Source organism: Oryctolagus cuniculus, chromosome 11, assembly GCF_051225735.1.
Source record: "Oryctolagus cuniculus isolate XC-2025 breed Fujian yellow rabbit chromosome 11, ASM5122573v1, whole genome shotgun sequence".
Taxonomy (NCBI): domain Eukaryota; kingdom Metazoa; phylum Chordata; class Mammalia; order Lagomorpha; family Leporidae; genus Oryctolagus; species Oryctolagus cuniculus.
In genome coordinates, this window is record NC_142877.1 from 69,647,608 (window position 1) to 69,665,984 (window position 18,377).

General features: G+C 38.6%; 1 protein-coding gene across 1 annotated transcript in view; it reads left to right on the plus strand.

Moving 5' to 3' along the window:
• The window catches only part of CAND1 (cullin associated and neddylation dissociated 1), a 52,434-nt gene that overhangs the window by 14,418 nt on the left and 19,639 nt on the right, over positions 1-18,377 (plus strand). The window contains exons 3-6 of the mRNA XM_051846406.3: positions 14,417-14,571; positions 16,268-16,391; positions 17,869-18,125; positions 18,217-18,322. Of these exons, the coding sequence (XP_051702366.1) occupies positions 14,417-14,571; positions 16,268-16,391; positions 17,869-18,125; positions 18,217-18,322 (642 nt within the window). The remainder of the gene's footprint in view (positions 1-14,416; positions 14,572-16,267; positions 16,392-17,868; positions 18,126-18,216; positions 18,323-18,377) is intronic.

Below are 18,377 nucleotides of genomic sequence, written 5' to 3' on the forward strand. Positions count from 1 at the left end.
GAGGCATAAGAATTGAAAACCTGTACTGCAAGGCAAAAGTCAAGTGAATCAACAACAAAAAGAACTTAATGCAAAAAAATAAGAATTCAATGGAATAGCAGGTTGTAAAATTCATGAAATTAGTAGCTTTTCATAAAGGTTTTCATATAATAGCTTCTTGTTTGCTTATAGGAAGACCAGTAGCTTTTCATTGAAGCATTTGTAACCAATTGGAAAATATAAAGGAAGTAAATATCCATTTGTTATAGCATCAGAAAAACTAAATATCTAGGAAGACATTATAATGGTGACGTTACTAACAGGAGGTAATGTATAAGATGAGATTACAATTTTATCCTCAAAACATAGGAGAGGAAAACTTTAAAATATACTTCATGCATTTCATAAGTACAACTTTAGGAACATAATGATTCTTCCCGTCATACCTGTTCTCCCATCTGTACTCCATCCTTCTCCTCCCTCTCCTGTTCCCATTCTTATTTTTTACTAAGATTTTATTTTCAATAAATTTTATACACAGAAAATTAACTCTATACCAAGTAAAAAGAGTTCAACAAATATTATGGGGAAAAAAACTGTTCCTGAACAGTTTTTTGATTTCTCTCTTGATTTCTTCCATAACCCACTGTTCATTCAGGAGCATATTGTTCAATCTCCATGTGTTTGCATATGTTCTAGAGATTCTTCAGTTGTTGAGCTTCATTCCATTGTGGTCAGAGAAGATGCATGGTATGATTTCGAATTTTTTTTTTAAATTTGCTGAGACTTGCTTTATGGCCTAGCCTGTGGTCTGTCCTTCAGAGTTCCATGCACTGGTGAGAAGAATGTATTTTCTGCAACTGTAGGATGGAAAGTTCTGTAGCTATAAGTTAGGTCCATTGGTTTATAGTGTCAATTAACTGTTGTTCACTTGCTAATTGTCTGGTTGATCTGTCCATTGCTAAAAGTGGGGTATTGAAGTCCCCTGTTACTATTACAAGGGAGTCTGTGTCTCCCTTTAGATCCATTAACATTTCTTTTAAATAGCCAGGTGCGGGTCTGGTGCTGTGGCATAGCCACCTGTTGTGCCAGCATCCCATGTGTGCGCCGGTTCGAGTCCCACCTGCTTCACTTTTGATCCAGCTCTGCTACTGCAATAAATCTTTCAAAAAAAAAAAAAAATCCAGGTGCCCTGTAAATAGGTGCATATACGTTTATTATAGTGAGATCTTCCTGTTGAATTGATCCCTTAATCATTGCACAGTGCCCTTCTCTGTCTATTTTTTTTGTTTTTAAGATTTATTTATTTATTTAAAAGGCAGAGTTACACAGAGAGAGAAGGAGAGGCAGAGAGAGAGAGAGAGGTCTCCATCTGCTGGTTCCTCCCCAATTGGCCACAATAGCTGGAGCTACGCTGATACGAAGCCAGGAGCTTCCTCCAGGTCTCCCAAGCAGATGCAGGGAACCAAGGACTTGGGCCATCTTCCACTGCTTTCCCAGGCCATAGCAGAGAGCTGGATTGGAAGTGGGGCAGCCAGGATTTGAACCGGCACCCAAATGGGACAGCGGCATTGCAGAAGGTGGCTTTACCCACTGTGCCACAGCGCTGGTCCCCTTTCTCTGTCTCTTAGCAGTTTTTGTGTTAAAGTCTATTTTGTCTGGTATTAGGATGGCTGCACTAGCGTTTTTATGGTTTCTGTTAGTAAGGAATATCTTTCTCCATTGTTTCACTTTCAGTCTGTGTATCTTTGCAGGTGTGATGTGTTTCTTATAGGCAGCAAATAGATGGGTCTTGGTTTTTAATCCACTCAGCCAGTCTGTGTTTTTTACCTGGAGAGTTGAGGTCATTTACATTCAAGGTGACTATTGATAAGTAATGACTTTGCCCTGCCATTTTCCCATAAATATTCCTATTGTTTACTTTGGATTTCCTTTGTACTTTTACTGGGAGATTTTCTGCCTTCATTTTCTTTCGTAGTGATGAGCATGTTTCTGTGTGTAGCACATTCTTAAGCATTTTTTGTAAGGCTGGATGAGTGGTGACCAATTCTTTGAATTCTGTTTGTTACGGAAGGTCTTTATTTCCTCTTCTTTCATAAATGAGAACTTTCCAAGGTACAGTATTCAAGTTTGACAGTTTTTTTTCTCCTTTGGAGGCATCATGTTGTCTTCCTTAGTCTTGTTTCTTGAATTCCTATGTTAATTTTTAGGTATTTGTAGAGATACTTATTGGTTTTTTTCCCCTGTGATGGCTTTTATCTTTGGACTGTGCCTCTGTGGGTTAGTGGAATGTCTGTTCTTTCAGTGAATACCCTGAAGCGCAAGCTGTGTGTGGCAAGGTAACTCTCTTGGAATGTATCTCACCATTCTCTCCTAGCCTTTAGGGTTTCTGATAAGATGTTACCTGAGAGTCTAATTGGAGATCCTGTGAAAATAGTCTGGCATTTCTCTCATGCACATTTTAAAATCTTTATGTTTTCCTGTGGAGAGTTTGATTACAACGTGTCATAGTGAAGATCTTTTCTGGTCATGTCTATTTGGAGTTCTGTGTGCTTACTATGCTTGGATGTCCCTTTCTTTCTCCAAATTGGGGAACTTTTCTGTAATTATTTTACTAAAAAGGTTTTTAATCCATTCATTCTCTTTCCATGCCTTCAGGATCTCCTAATACCTGTATGTTGGGTTGTTTAATAGTATCCCATAGATCTGTTTATTAGTTTTCTAATTTCTTCCTTTTCTTGGTCTAAAATTTCCAGATACTTGTCTTCTAACGTAGATACTCTTTCTTCTGCCTTACTGAGTCTGTTGTTAAGGCTTTCCACTGCATTTTTAATTTGATCTTTTAAAATTTTCATTTCCAATATTTCATTTTGATTTCTCTTTAAAATCTCAATGTCATAGGAAAATTTTTCATTCATGTCATGTTGGATTTCTTTTTCTTTTTTTTTTTTTTTTGACAGGCAATGTTGGATTTCTTTAATTTGTGGATTTACTTCTGATTACTTCTAAGCCATCCTACAATAAAGTTTTTGAATTCCATTTCTGGCATTTCTTCAATCTCTTCATTTTCACATCTAGTATTGAAGTGTTGTGTTCCTTTGGAGGCATCATATTGTCTTCCTTAGTCTTATTTCTTTCAACTATGCCTCTGTGGATTAGTGGAATGTGTGCTCTTTCAGTGAATACCCTGAGGCTTAAGCTGTGTGTGTGGCAAGGGAACTCTCTTCAGAACTCTAGGGTGAGGGAAGTGTCCAAGGTGACACCCAAATTGGGTGTGATAATTTTTTTTTTATCAGAGTTTTAATCTGCTCTATTGGTATAGTCTCTTGCTCACCTCCTCTCCTCCAAGGAGACCAGTGCCTGGTTGCTAACACCAGTGGGTATGATATTTGTTCACACTGCACAAGAACCACACAAAGGGTCTGTGCAGTCCTCAGTGTGAGCATGGATCCTGCAGCAATGACTCTCACCAGGGAGACAGGGAGCCCAGAGTGTGTGGAGCTGCCCACAGTGACTGCCCGAAATCCCAGCCACACCCTGCACTCTCACATGCAGCCACAGGGTTTTCACTGTCCCAGCACACAAGGCCCCCACAGTCATAAGCCCCCAGCCCCCTGTCAGTTCTCCCAGCCAGACTCAGGGGTCTTCTCATAGCTGGTTGCTGGGCGCATGAACGAGCTGGCACAGCTGTTTTGTATGTCCAAAATGATGCCCACTCCCTCTCGACTAGTTACAGGATTGCGAAGTGGTTGGGGAGAGAGAACCATGCCCCCCTTTTTTTTTTCTCCTCTAGGTTGGCAGGTTTACTGTCCCCCACAGGGTTCCAAGTAAGACTCAGGCCAGGCTCTTCCCGTAGTTTTCTCGCCAGTGGCTTGGGCTGTTGCTGTCTCGTCTCACCTCACTCTCCAAAGCTGGTGCTGAGGCTCTCGGCTGTTGGGGTCCTGAGTTGTGCTTGTCCACACCCTCCACATAGGCCCATAGTATACCTCTTTTTTTTTTTTTTTTTTTTTGACAGGCAGAGTGGACAGTGAGAGAGAGAGACAGAGAGAAAGGTCTTCCTTTTCTGTTGGTTCACCCTCCAATGGCCGCCGCGGCCGGCGCACTGCGGCCGGCACACCGCACTGATCCGATGGCAGGAGCCAGGAGCCAGGTGCTTTTCCTGGTCTCCCATGGGGTGCAGGGCCCAAACACCTGGGCCATCCTCCACTGCATTCCCTGGCCACAGCAGAGAGCTGGCCTGGAAGAGGGGCAACCGGGACTAGAACCCGGTGTGCCGGCGCTGCAAGGCGGAGGATTAGCCTAGTGAGCCGCGGCGCCGGCCACAGTATACTTCTAATTTGCCTGGAGTTCCACTGTTTTCTCCCTAACTCATATATCTTTATTTCTTACTGATATATTGAAGAGTGAAAGTATTGTGATCCATTTAACTTTTTAAGAAACTGACAAATGATTTTCTGAAGTATATGTACTATTTCACATGAAAATTACTGTTCTCCACATTCTCATCAAACACTTGGTTCTGTCGGCCTTTCATTTTAGCCATTCCTGTAGGTTTAATTTTAATTTATATTTCATTATACCTACTTACATAAGGGCCCTTTTATATGTGTATTGGCTGTTTATTTTTGTGACTTTTCCAATTTTTTTAGATAGAGTTTGTCTTTTTATTATCAAGTTGTAAAAGTTCTTCATATATTCTGGATGTATTGGTCCTTTGACACATACACGCTTTGTAAATATGTTTTCTCAATATGATGAGATTAAATTTTTAATTTTGGTTTTAAATTTAGCTTAGTTTGGCTTAATTTATAAGTTAATTAAAATTTTTCTTTCATGGTTATTGTTTCTGTGTCCTAAGAAATCCTTTTTTCTTTTTTGTTTTTAGATTTATTGATTTGTTTGAAAGTCAGAGTTAAATAGATTGAGAGACAGAGTCTTCTGTCTGCTGGTTCGCTCCCCAAAAGGCCGCAACTTCCAGCACTGGGTCAGGCCAAAGCCAGGAACCACAAGCTTCTTCTGGGTTTCCCACATGGGTACAGGGGCCTACGTACTTGGGCCATCTTCCACTGTTTTTCCAGGCACACATGTAGGGAGCTGGATCTGAAGTGGAGTAGCCAGGACTCAAACAGGCGCTCATATGGATTGCTGGCACTGTAAATGATGGCTTAACTCATTGTGCCACAGCACCGCCCTCAAGAAATCTTCTTACCTTAGATTACAAATTTTTCTCCTAGTAAGCCTTATAGGGTTTTTTTTTATTTTATTTTAAGATTTATTCATTTATTTAAAAGGCTTAGTTACAGATAGGGAGATGGAAAAGCAAAGGCAAAGATAGAGAAGTCTTCCATCTACTGGTTCACTCCCTAAATGGCCACAATGGCCAGGGCTAGGCCAGCCAGAGCCAGAAGCCAAGAGTAAAATCTGGGTCTCTCACATGGGTGCAGGGTACCAAGTATTTGGGCCATTCTCCACCGCTTTCCCAGATGCATTAGCAGGGAGCTGGATTGAAAGTGGAGCAGCTAGGACTCAAACCAGCACCCATATGGGATGCTGGCATTGCAGGTGCTAGGTTAACTTGCTGTGCCACAATGCCAGCCCAACAGCATTTTACTTCTATCTGATAAGATGCCCTGGGCTATCAAAAACACAAGTAAGGAAATTTCAAGTAAATTAAAGACAAAATGATATTTATACCTAGAAATCATGAAATTCCTCAAATCAGGGCCCGATGGGTGCCGCAACTGTAGGCGGCAGCTTAACCCATTACGCCACATCGCCAGCCCCCGAGCCTTATAGTTTAAGCTTTTACTTTTCATTCCATGATCTAGAATTTTAGGAAGGGTGTGAGATAGAAATAGACTTCATTTTTTTTTTCTCCACATGAATATGCAGTTGTTACAGCATCATTCATTAAAAGGATTTTCCTTTCCCTACTGAATTACCCTAGCGTTTTTGTAAAAAAAAAAAAAAATCGTTTGACTATAAAAGTATGTGTCTGTTTCTAGATACCTTTCTGTTTCATTGATCTATTTGTCTATTCCTATATAACACTGTGTAGCTCAGGGTTTTTCATCTGTGGCACTACTGACTTTTGGGGCCAGGTAAATCTGTTGTGAGGAGCTGTGCTGTGTATTAAAGAATGTTTAGCAGCATTCCTGACATTTACTACTATATGCCAGTAGCATTCCCACCTCCTTTAGTTGTGACAAACAAAAATGCTTAGTGTACAGACATTTCCAAATGTCTCTTGCACAGTAAAAATCTGGTTGAGAATTATAAGTGTGGGTCTGTATTAAGTTCTCGAGCTTCATTCTTTCCTTAAGAGTATTTATGTTTCTTTTAGGTTCTTTGTATTTCTATGTAAATTTTAGAATCAGTTTGTCAATTTTTAAGTTTACAAGTAAGCTCGCTCCAATTTTAGTTGGAATTGTGTTAAAGCTGTGGAAATATTTGAGAAGACTCCATATGTTAACAATACTGAGTCGTTTAACCATGAACCATAGTATCTCATGCTTATTAGTTAATAGTGTTCTATGTTGAGTCCTCAGGGTTTTCTATGTAAACAATCATACGTAAGTGAATAACTGCCTTTTTCAATCCTGATGGTGATAATTTATATTCTTTTTTTTCCTTCCTCTGTTAATTTAGGTAGGAATTTATCAACTTTACTATTTTATTAAAGAACTGACTTTAGGGTTTGTTAACTTTCTGTATTGTTTATTACTGCTTTCTCTTTACTGACTCCCCTCCCCCTTTAAGTTTGTTTTATGTATTTACTTATTTGAAAGGCAGAGTGACACAAAGAGGGAGAGATGAGAGGAATCTTCCATCCTCTGGTTCATTTCCCAAATGTCTGCAACAGCTGAGGCTGCACCAGGCCTGAGCCAAAAGCCAGGAACTCCATCCAGCTGGGGGCAGGAACCCAAGAACTTGGGGTATCAGCTGCTGCTTCCCAGGCATGTTAGCAGGAAGCTGCATTGAAAGTGGAAATGGGCCTCAATCCCAGGAATTCTAAAATGGGATGCAGACATCTCAAGCAGCAGCTTGACTTGCTGTGGCAAACCTGTCCCACTTTCTTCCTTTTTGATTTAAACATTTATTATATACTACAAATTTTTATATTTTCATTATCATTTAGTTTGAAATATTTTTAATCTCCATTGTCATTCCTTTTTCTCCATGGATTATTCAGAAGCAGTTTCCAAGTATTTGGAGGTTATCTAGATGCTTATTTTTATTGGTTTCTAATTTAATTCTACTGGTCAGGGGACTATAGTCTTTTTGGGGACAGTTTTTTTTATTAAAACATATATTGAGATTTGTTTTATGGTTTATCATGTGGAGATCGTTCCATATTTTCTTGGAAAGAAAGTGTATTCTGCAATTGTTGGATGAAGTGTTTTATAGATAGATACTTTGTTTGGCTTATCTATTGACTGCTGAGAAAGGTTTTTAAATATCCAGCTAAGACTCTTGGCTTTTCTTTTCACTGTAGTCATTTTAATTTTTCCTTCATGCTTTTTTTTTTTTTTTAAAGATTTATTTATTTGAGAAGCAGAGTTAGAGACAAGAGAGGGGGAGAGACAGAGAAAAAGGTCTTCCATCTGGTGCCTCCCTCCCTAAATGTCTGCAGTGGCCACAGATGAGCTGATCCGAAGCCAGGAGCCAGAAGCTTCTTCCAGGTCTCCCATGTGGGTACAGGGTCCCAAGCATTTCTACTGCTTTCCCAGGCCCTAGCAGAGAGCTGGATTGAAAAAGAAGCAGCCAGGACTTGACTGGGCACCCATATGGGATTGGCTTTACCCACTGTGCCACAGCACTGTCCTTCCTTCATGCATTTTAAAGCTGTATGATATTAAAGTTAAAATTATCCGGCATTTGTTTGAACAGTAAGGAAGACTTTATTCAAGACTGTTGTGATAGGTGTCAAACTGTTGTAGTAGGAAGGAGAATAGGGTCAATTCTGAATACAAGGGCAACTGGAGATTTATAACCAACAAGAAGAATGTGGGGGAGGGGATGGAAAAGTTATTTAAGAGGAGACATCAAGGATAATAGAGGGGATGGGGCCAAAATCAAGGCCTAAGTTGAGAAGACTTGGAGTTTGGCTGAATGAAAGAACTATCAATGGCTGGATGTTTACATGTTTATAATTATTATGTCTTCCTGATGTTTGTCCCTGGTAATAACACCTTATTTAGAAATAAATGTTCGGGGCTGATGCTGTGGCGCAGCAGGTTAACGCCCTGGCCTGAAGTGCCAACATCCCATATGGGTGCTGGTTTGAGACCTGGCTGCTCCTCTTCCTATCCAGCTCTCTGCCATGGCCTGGGAAAGCAGTAGAAGATGCCCCAAGTCCTTGGGCCCCTGCACCCACATGGGAGACCCGGAGGAAGCTCCTAGCTCGTGGCTTCGGATTGGCGCAGCTCCGGCCCTTGCGGCCAGTTGGGGAGTGAACCATCGGATGGAAGACCTCTCTTTCTCCCTCCCTCCCTCCCTCTCTCTGCCTCTCCTCTCTCTCTGTGTAACTCTGACTTTCAAGTAAATAAATAAATCTTTAAAAAAAAAAGAAATGTTCTCTATTAATATAATCATCTCCAGGTTTATAAAGATTATATGTAACCCTGCATATTTTCTATTATATTACAATAATGTCTCTGGGTAATTAAGGCTTGATTTTTTTCTATTTAATTTTATAATTTATACTATTTGACAGGAGTGTTTAATTTATTGACATCTATTACAATATTGATAAGATTGGATTGAGATGTGCCATTTTATTTCTTGTTTTCTATTTGTTTCATGTTTTTGTTGTTGTTTTCTTTCCCCTGCCTTTTTGGGAGAGTTAATCAAATATTTTATAGCAGCAGTTCTCAAAGTATCATTAGTGGGGTCCCCTCAAACATCATCCCATGAACTTAATAGGGTCAAAATTATATGCATAATATTAAGATATTACTTTCCTTTTTGACTTTTTTTAAATATTTATTTGAAAAGGCACAGTTAGAGAGAGAGAGAGAGGCAGATGAGAGAGAGATCTTCATCCACTAGTTCACTCCCCAAATGGTTGCCTCGGCCAGAGGTGGGCCAGACTGAAGCTAGGAGCCAGGAGCTTCTGCCAAGTCTCCCACATGGGTGTAAGGGCCCAAGGATTTGAGCCATCCTGCGCTGCTTTCTTGGGCATTAGCAGAGGGCTGGATTGGAAGTGGAGTAGACTGAAATCTGTGCCCATGTGGAATGCTTGCATTATAGGAGGCAGTTTTATCCACTATGCCACAAACCCAGCCGTTTTTTTGTAAGACAGTCTAATTTTTCTGAGGACACATGATATATCACAACAGTTTGAATGCAAAAAGTAGATAGGAAAATCCAATTGTTCTCTTTTAATCCTAAGCATAAAAGAAATTTGCAAAAACATAAAACAGGGCTATTCTATTTTTCCTTTTTTTTTTCTTTTAAACATTTTATTTATTTGAGAGGTAGGGTTACAGAGAGAGAGGGAGAGACAGAGAGAAAGGTCTTCCATCCATTGGTTCACTCTCCAAATGGCTGCAGTGACTGGAGCTGGGCCGGTCTGAAGCCAGGAGTTTCTTCTGGGTCTCCCACATGGTAACAGGGGCCCAAGCACTAGGGCCATCTTCTATTGATTTTCCAGACCATAGCTGAGAGCTGGATTAGAAGAGGAGCAGCTGGGACATGAACTGGCACCCATATGGGATGCCGGCATCAAAGGTGGAGGCTAATTTATTATAACATGTATTGGATTTTACTTTTAATTTTAATATAGTTAACATTTGCAGATATATCCACATAAAGAAAATTTCTTTGGAATCTTAATTTTTTTTTTAAACATTATAAGCTTGACCTAGAGGGTGAACATTTGGGCTACCAGTTAAGTTACCCTTGTCTAGTAGGATAGTGCCTGGGTTCCATACCTGCCTCAGTCTCCTGACTTAAGCTTTCAGTTAATATAGATCCTGGGAGGCTAGTGGTGATGGCTCAAGTAATTGGGTTCCTGTCTCCCAGTTGAGAGACCTGAATTGAGTTCCTAGCTTTGACCCTGGCCCAGTCCCCAGAGATTGTGTGCATTTAGGGAGTGAACCAGCATGTGGGAGCATGTTTTTTTCTCTCTCTCAAATATGTTAGTTAAAATAAAAAGGGACTCCTAGATTAAAAAAGTGGGAATCACCGTTTTTACAGTTTTCATTTTTGTCCCTCTGTTGAGTTTTTAGATGTATCTCCTTAGAGTCTTGGGATTGTAATTTATACCTGAAATTTATCATATAATCTGTTGAGTGTTAATGTTGTACTGCTTGATATAGATTATATAAAACTTGGCCAATAATATGGTTCTGTTAACCTTACTTCTGTCATTTGTGCTATTGCAGCTTGTATTCATACATATGTGTGTATATGTGTTTCCATAATACAGCATTATTTATAGTTTTGAGGGGGAAAATGTCTTTTAAATGTAGCTTTTTATGTATCTACACATCTATCATTTCTGATATTCTTTATTTCTTTGTGTTAATCCAAGCTAGCATCTGGTTTATTTTCCTTTAAAGAACTTCCCTTGACAGTTATTGTAGTATAGGTCTGATGATGATACATCCTCTCAAATTTTGCTTATCTGAAATTGTTTAATTGGTCTTCACTTTTGAATGGTAATTTCATTGGATATGGAATTCTAGCTAGACTTTTCCCCTCATCTTTATATATATACATATATATATATATAAAAATTATTTGCTCAAAAAACAGAGAGAGGTCTTTCGTCTGCTACTTCACTCCCCAAATGGCCACAGTGGCTGTGGCTGGGCCAGGCCAAAGTCAGGAGCCAGGAGCTTTTTCCGGGTCTCCCACATGGGTGGAGGGGCCCAGCCACTTAGGTCATCTTCTGCGCTTTTCCAGGCACATTAGCAGGGAGCTGGATCGAAAGTGGAGCAGCCGGGACTTAAACCTTTGCCCATATGTGATGCTGACATTGCAGGTGGCAGTTTAACCCACCACACCAGCTCCTCCATCTGTTTTTTGATCCATTATTTTCTAATTAGTTTTATAAAAGATGGCTTTAGAGACATTTATTTGAAAGGGGGAGAGAGAGAGAAAAAAAAAAGACACAACACACACAACACACACACACACACACACACACACGGCTGCAGTAGCTACTTCTGGGCCAGGCTGAAGCTGGGAGCCTAGAACTTCATCTGAGTCTTCCTTTCTCAGCTGCATTAACAGGAAGCTAGATATGAAGTGAAGTAGCTGGGACTCACACCAGTGCTCATATGGGATGCTAGCAGCACAAGCAGCAGCTTAACCTGCTGTGCCACAATGCTGGCCCCCATTTTCTCTATTTTAGAGTTCTGTCTGTAGGAACATTAGCTCAGCAAAGCTATTCTGTCTCTTCTGGAAGCTAGAACTCTTCAAATTAATTTTTGGAATCTTTATTTCCATTTTTCATGGTTTCATATAGTTTCTCTTGAATAGGCTATTTTTGGATATCTCCAAATAACTTTTCAGTTTGTTTTTCTTTTAATCACCCAAGTTGCATTACTTAGTCAAATAGCTGTTACTTATTGAGCATCTGTGTGTGAGACATTGATCTGAACATTTATCAAATTAAGCTATTTTTATCATGTCACTTATGGTTGAAAATGCATTGGCTTCCAGTTTCACCATATCACATTTAAATCTGTTGCCTGAATGCTAAAGGTTTTCCATATTTCATAAACAGTCCATGGAAGTTCCTTACCAACCAGATGGTAAGTTTTCCAAGATAGGTTCTATACCTTCTTTGTTATTCACATACTAACTAAGCTGCTATGCACTAAACTGGAAGGGAAGGATGTAGGAAGGACTTTTCTCCATCTTCAAGGAGTGGTTCAACCAGAGAATGTTATGTAAACCTGTAACATCTTAAAATACTGGTAAAAAGATGCTTTGGAAGCACAGTGGTATTGTGCTTTTATTTATTTATCGGAGGTTTATGTATTTATTTGAAAGGCAAAGTGACAGAAAGACAGGAAAGAAAAGATATCTTCCATCCTCTGGTTCACTCCCCAGATGGTCACAACAACCAAGGCTGGGCCAAGCTGAGGCCAGGAGCCAAGAACTCCATCCAGATCTATCATGTGGGTGACATGAACTCAAATACTTAAGCCATCATCTATTGCTTCCCAGATGCATTATCAGGGAGCTGGGTTGGAAGTGGACTTGAACCAGCATTCCAGTATAGGATGCTGGCATCAAGTGTCAGCTTAACCTACTGCACTGTGACACCTGTCCCCTATTTATTTATTTTAAAAATTCTTATGTATTGTTTTTTATTTGAAAGGCAGAGCAACAGAGACAGAGATCTTTCATCCACTGATTCACTCCTCGGCTGCCTGCAATAACCAGGGTTGGGCCAGGCCAATGCCAGGAGTACCTAATCCAATCCAGATCCCTAATGTGGGTGGTAGGAACCCAAAATCTTAGGCCATCATCTGATGGCTCACAGTGCATTAGCAGGAAGCTATATTAGAAGTGGAAGAAATGGAACTTGAACCAGTGCTCTGATATGGGATGTGATATTCCAAGTGGCAGCTTTACCCTATTTAACACAACTCCACCCCTACTCTCTTCTTTTAAAATTTGGAAAAGAACTTAAAAGGATTTTGTTACATAAATAAGGAGGACATTAGAAATTCTTTTGGCTTAATAAGGTGGAGTTTGGTGGTAGCAATAAGGGGTCCAAATTGGCAAAGTGATACATATTGGATGGAACTTCCATTGTAGGTAAACCTTCCTGTTACTAGATTCCTCAGTAGCCTTTTTATTATTAAAAAGTTATGTAGTTTGTGTGTGTGTGTGTGTGTGTAGGGATATACTGACTCTCTAGGTATTTTTTATTAGTGAAAGATCTTCCAGATCCGAAGCCAGGAGCCAGGTGCTTCTTCCTGGTCTCCCACGCGGGTGCAGGGCCATCCTCCACAGCCTTCCTAGGCCACAGCAGAGAGCTGGACTGGAAGAGGAGCAACTGGGACTAGAACCCAGCTCTCATATAGGATGCCGGCGCCGCAGGCGGAGGATTAACCAAGTGAGCCACGGCGCTGGCCCCGAAAGTTATGTAGTTTAGAAGGCTAAAGAGTGAGGAATGAAAGTCTCTTCAATTTCATGATACTGTGGGTCCATAAACTGAATCTGCTCGCCTAACGTGCAGACTACTAATCACAGTGGTGATGGAAGAAAGTAGTTGATTTTGCAGTGCACAAAGCAAGCGGTCATGCAGCTGTTGTTCAGTTTCCAAACATGTCGAAGGGTTAAGGGCGTTGAATCTTACAGATTAAAGTTGGAGGTGAGCAGTGTGATCATCTTGTGTGCAGGTCTCTCTGGTTAGTCCACAGTGCTCATGTCCATGAGACTAGCATGTTCTGAAAATGCTTTCATGGCAGAGTGGGCTCCAATCTGTGTGTAGTTTATGGGTAGATTATTGCCTTGTTTAATCAGTTCCTAAGGTTCCTGTGAAGTGTCTCAAAATGGATTCTGATGTTAGGATATTTACATTACAAGTGATCACAATTATGTGATCTGAGATTTCATGGAGCTGGCCTGACCCATATAACCCTCTGTTAATTTAGTGAGTTAGTCTAGTAGGGAGTTGACTGGTAATCATCAAACCTGGAGACAGAGGAACTGCAAGCTAAGGGAGGAAGACGGGGCCTGATAAACTCTACATCAGAGGCATTAAGGCTCTGTCCTTAATGTGTTGTACTATGCAAATTAATAGTAAAACTAGTCTTCAAACAGTACTTTATACTTTATGTGTCTGTGTGGGTGCAAACTGTTGAAATCTTTACTTAGTATATACTAAGTTTTTAAAAAAGGCATTAAGGATAGGGGCTTGGTTTTACTGTGATGGAAATCAATGGAAGGTAATTGAAAACCAATTATAAGGAGTTTATCAAGAATTCCTTTTTTTTTTTAAAGATTTATTTTATTTATTTGAAAGAATTACAGAGAGAGGTAGAGCCAGAGAGAAAGAGGTTCACTTCCCAAATGACCGCAACAGCCAGAGCTGAGCTGTTCTGAAGCCAGGAGCCAGGAGCTTCTTCTGGGTCTCCCATGTGGGTGCAGGGGCCGAAGGAATTGAGGCATCTTCCATTGCTTTCCCAGGCCAAAACAGAGAGCTGGATTGGAAGTGGAGCAGCCAGGACTCAAACCAGCGCCCATATGGGGTGCCGGTGCTGCAGGATGCAGCTGTTAACCCACTGCCCCACAGCGCCAGCACCAAGAATTTCTTTTCTATCCTTATTTATATATTATTTAGATACAGGTATATGGCATAAATATGATATTGACAGTTGCTAAGCAATAATTAATGTTTCTCCTTATGTATTTTTCTGTTTTTGTGTTTATTTGGATTTTACAAGAATTTTTCTTCTTTGTATTACAGTCTTGGCCCTTTAGTGAGTAAAGTAAAAGAATACCAAGTAGAGACCATTGTAGATACCCTCTGCACTAATATGCTTTCTGATAAAGAACAACTTCGAGATATTTCGAGTATTGGCCTTAAAACAGTAATTGGAGAGCTTCCTCCAGCTTCCAGTGGTAAGCAAGAGCATTTTTTTCTTCCTGTTTTCTTTTAAATGGAGGTGTTTCTCTCCCATCTTTTTTTTCCTGGACAGGGGAGGAGAGAGGTCTCTGTCCTAGAAGATCTTTCTTGATAACTCTTTGAGCAACTTAAAAATTAAGTCTGAAGCCTTATTCTTCTAAAAATTAAATTTAGTCTTGAGTACTACTATGTGCATAAATATATGAATGCCAATTCTGAAGGATTTTTATATGTTGGAGCAAGATTTTATACTGTGTGTACTATGCAGACTAGAGTTATGCCAATCCATACAATGGGAAAGATAAGCAGTATTAATCTTTGCTGTGTGAAGAATTTACTGTATAAAATGTAACACAGTTATGAAAGCTATGGAATACTTCAGTTTACTAGTAGCTTAAAAATGGAAGCTTTTACAGCTACTTGGTAATTAAGCTTAAAACTGTAATTAATTAATTTGTTAATTAGTTAGCTTTTGGGCTCTGACAGAAATGTTGAGGTAATGTAGATTGAACTATTGATCTTTGACTACTAAACTGTTGCTGAAATTAACAGTCTAAAAGTTGTCTTACATGCAAATAGGTTGAAATTAGATTTAATTTGGTATAATGTAAGTTGAGTACATAGTTTTTCACTCATTTGTTGAATAGGTATTCCTCCTTTATTATACTTGTTATGCTAAATGCTGCATGTGTGTTATTTCACCTACTAGAAACCGCAACCCTAGGCGGGGGGTCTTAAGTATCCACCCTTGTTTATAAGATGGGATAACTGAAATTTGAGAGATTAGATTAACTCAGAGCTTTTAGGACTTGGTTGAGTGAAGATTCAAATTCCTTATCTTTCTAGTCCAAAACTGATCCACTGTATCATAAGTGTTTCTTTACCCTTATTAACGAGTTACATATTTCCATTAGATATTTTATCAGCTCTGAAGGTATATTATTTATAATTGTATTAGCTGTTATTGATATTTTCCTCTCTTTCCCCTTCTTGTTGAAACACATTTACATTTAGCTGATTTCTCGTTCTAACAATTTTTTAAACCTTTCAAATTGTTACTGTCACAGTTCCTGTTGCTCTCACTTACCAGTAACAACATGAGCTGCTGTAAAAAGTAATAACCCTGATATGAGTCTTGGAACAGCATTTCTATATTATAATATAGTTGTAGAGTCTTGAGTTGGAATGAATCTTATTAGAGATTGTATCTGTTGAATTTTTTTTTTTTTTTTTTTTTTTTTTTTTTTTTTTTTTTTTAAGGAAACTATTAACCATTGGAGCTCAGAATATATATTTGTTAATTCATTGCCATTCAAAAGGCTGGGTTACCTGAAAAAAAAAAAAAAGTGACTCAAGTATAGAAAACTCTTATTGGTACTTTTCCAGTCTGGCACTATGGCTACCACAGCTCCATGACAGTATTCATTCTAGTGCATAGAAATAGTTATACAGTAGAATCAGCTGAACCTATGTTATTTTCCTTATGTACCATACCTGCAGTTGTTAGTTGTAATTCCTGTTTATATCTGACAAATTGTTTTATTGAAAAGCAATCTGTTTTGAAAGACATTTTCCTGGCATAGATCTCCTGGTTCTCAAAATCAAGTGTAGGATTGTTGAATGTTTGATAACTGCTATGGTAGAATTCGACATGCTTCAGTTGAAATTATTATTGATTTCTTATTCAAATAGGTTCTGCCCTAGCTGCTAATGTCTGTAAAAAGATTACTGGACGTCTTACCAGTGCAATAGCAAAGCAGGAAGATGTCTCTGTTCAGCTAGAAGCCTTGGATATTATGGCTGATATGTTGAGCAGGTAAATGTGCCTGTTATTTATATCACTTTTGTTTATTAAAACCCCTCTGGTAAATAATAGTAAAACTTGGAACAAAATTATTCATGTTTAAATTGTGAATGCTTTACAAATGTGTGTGGTTAGGGGGTGAGGGAAGAAATAAGCCACTTAGTGTAATATTGAATAACAAATATATATTTTATAGATCTGACAAGTAATAAAATTGTGATTTAAAAATTTTCAATATTTTATTTTGTTTTACTTTCGTGTTCTGTTTAGTGGTCTATTTAGATAAGGAGATGTTCCTGTAGGAGCTACATATTTTACAGTTAAAAAAGCTGCTGGTAGTTTTTGACAACCATGTTTATACTATTTATTTTGGGAAAGAAAAAAGCCTACCTTTTATACATTTGGTGTTTTTCTATTTATCTTTGGATTTCAGACTTTGGAAGATCAATCTAAACTTCTAGTAGAAAATATCTTTAAAGGACATGTCAATTTCAGTTGATCCCTGATTATTAGAATCATTATAGATTTTCATTATTTGTATATATATATTTGTGACTAATGTAGTTCAACTTAAAGATAATCAAGTGCCTTTGTGGGGTGTGTGTGTGTGTATAATGTATCATCCTACCACACAAAAAGCTTTACTGTAGGAGTAAGAAAGATGGTTATAAGACATGCAGATTAAAGACTAATTGTGGAAGCATAGTATGTTTTGGAGTTTAAAGTGGAAAGGATCCAAGGAAGTTTGTTTATTGATGGTATGGCTTTGAATTGAGTTTTGAAGAATGAGTAGCACTTCAGTTGGCACATATGCCAGTGTGCATAGTTTTGGAATAAGCAAACATTGTATTTTAGTTTTTCAGAAAATAAAATAGATAGTAGGAAATCATTCTGATGGGTTGGGGTCATATTTTGTTGGGTGGGAAATTTATACTTATTCAATAGGCAGCGAAAATGTAATCAGACTTTGTCCACTGAGTGATTTGATCACTGGTGTTGAGCTGGCCCATTATAGATGCTTGAGTACTATTGACTTACTGAACTGTACATATGAGATGATTTGAAAGAGAGGTGTTGGACCAGCAGGACCAATGCAACTTAGTGAAAAATAAAGAAATTGTGAGTTTTTGAGTGTTGTGAACCTTTGAAAAAGCTATACTTAAGCAAATATGATTTAGATGTCTTAAAAGTGATAACATCATTACTTGTTTGCTTGTTTGATGTTTTCCCAATCCAGTTGGTAGGGTGTCCTGTAATTTAGTGATATGTCTAGATTCCAGGAGTTAGTTTGGCAATATAAATTTCAAAGCGGCATTCACTTAGATTAGCATTTCGGTTGGATTGGTTTAAATAGTGAGAATTCTGTTTTCTTTTCATTCTAATTTGGATTTGTCTCAAATATTTACATTGAAGTCAGAGACCAGGCATTTTAGTAGTGCTCAGATATCTTTAATTCATTTGCTTCTCTTTTTCTTTATTTTATTTTAAGGCAAGGAGGACTTCTTGTTAATTTCCATCCTTCAATCCTCACCTGTCTACTCCCCCAGTTGACCAGCCCTAGACTTGCAGTGAGGAAAAGAACTATTATTGCTCTTGGCCACCTGGTTATGAGCTGTGGAAATATAGTTTTTGTAGATCTTATTGAGCATCTATTGTCGGAGTTATCCAAAAATGATTCCATGTCAACAACAAGAACCTACATACAATGTATTGCAGCCATCAGTAGGCAGGCTGGTCACAGAATAGGTAAGAAACTTTAAAATGCTTTGAGATTTCTTTGAAAAAAAAAAAAAAAACTCTAAATACATATTTTTAAGAACCCATATGCTTTTCTTAGGTGAATACCTTGAGAAGATAATTCCTTTGGTGGTAAAATTTTGTAATGTAGATGATGATGAATTAAGAGAGTACTGCATTCAAGCCTTTGAATCATTTGTGAGAAGGTAAGTTTTCAAGCTCTTTTTTTATTTTTTTTCCCTTAAGAATAGAATAATAATT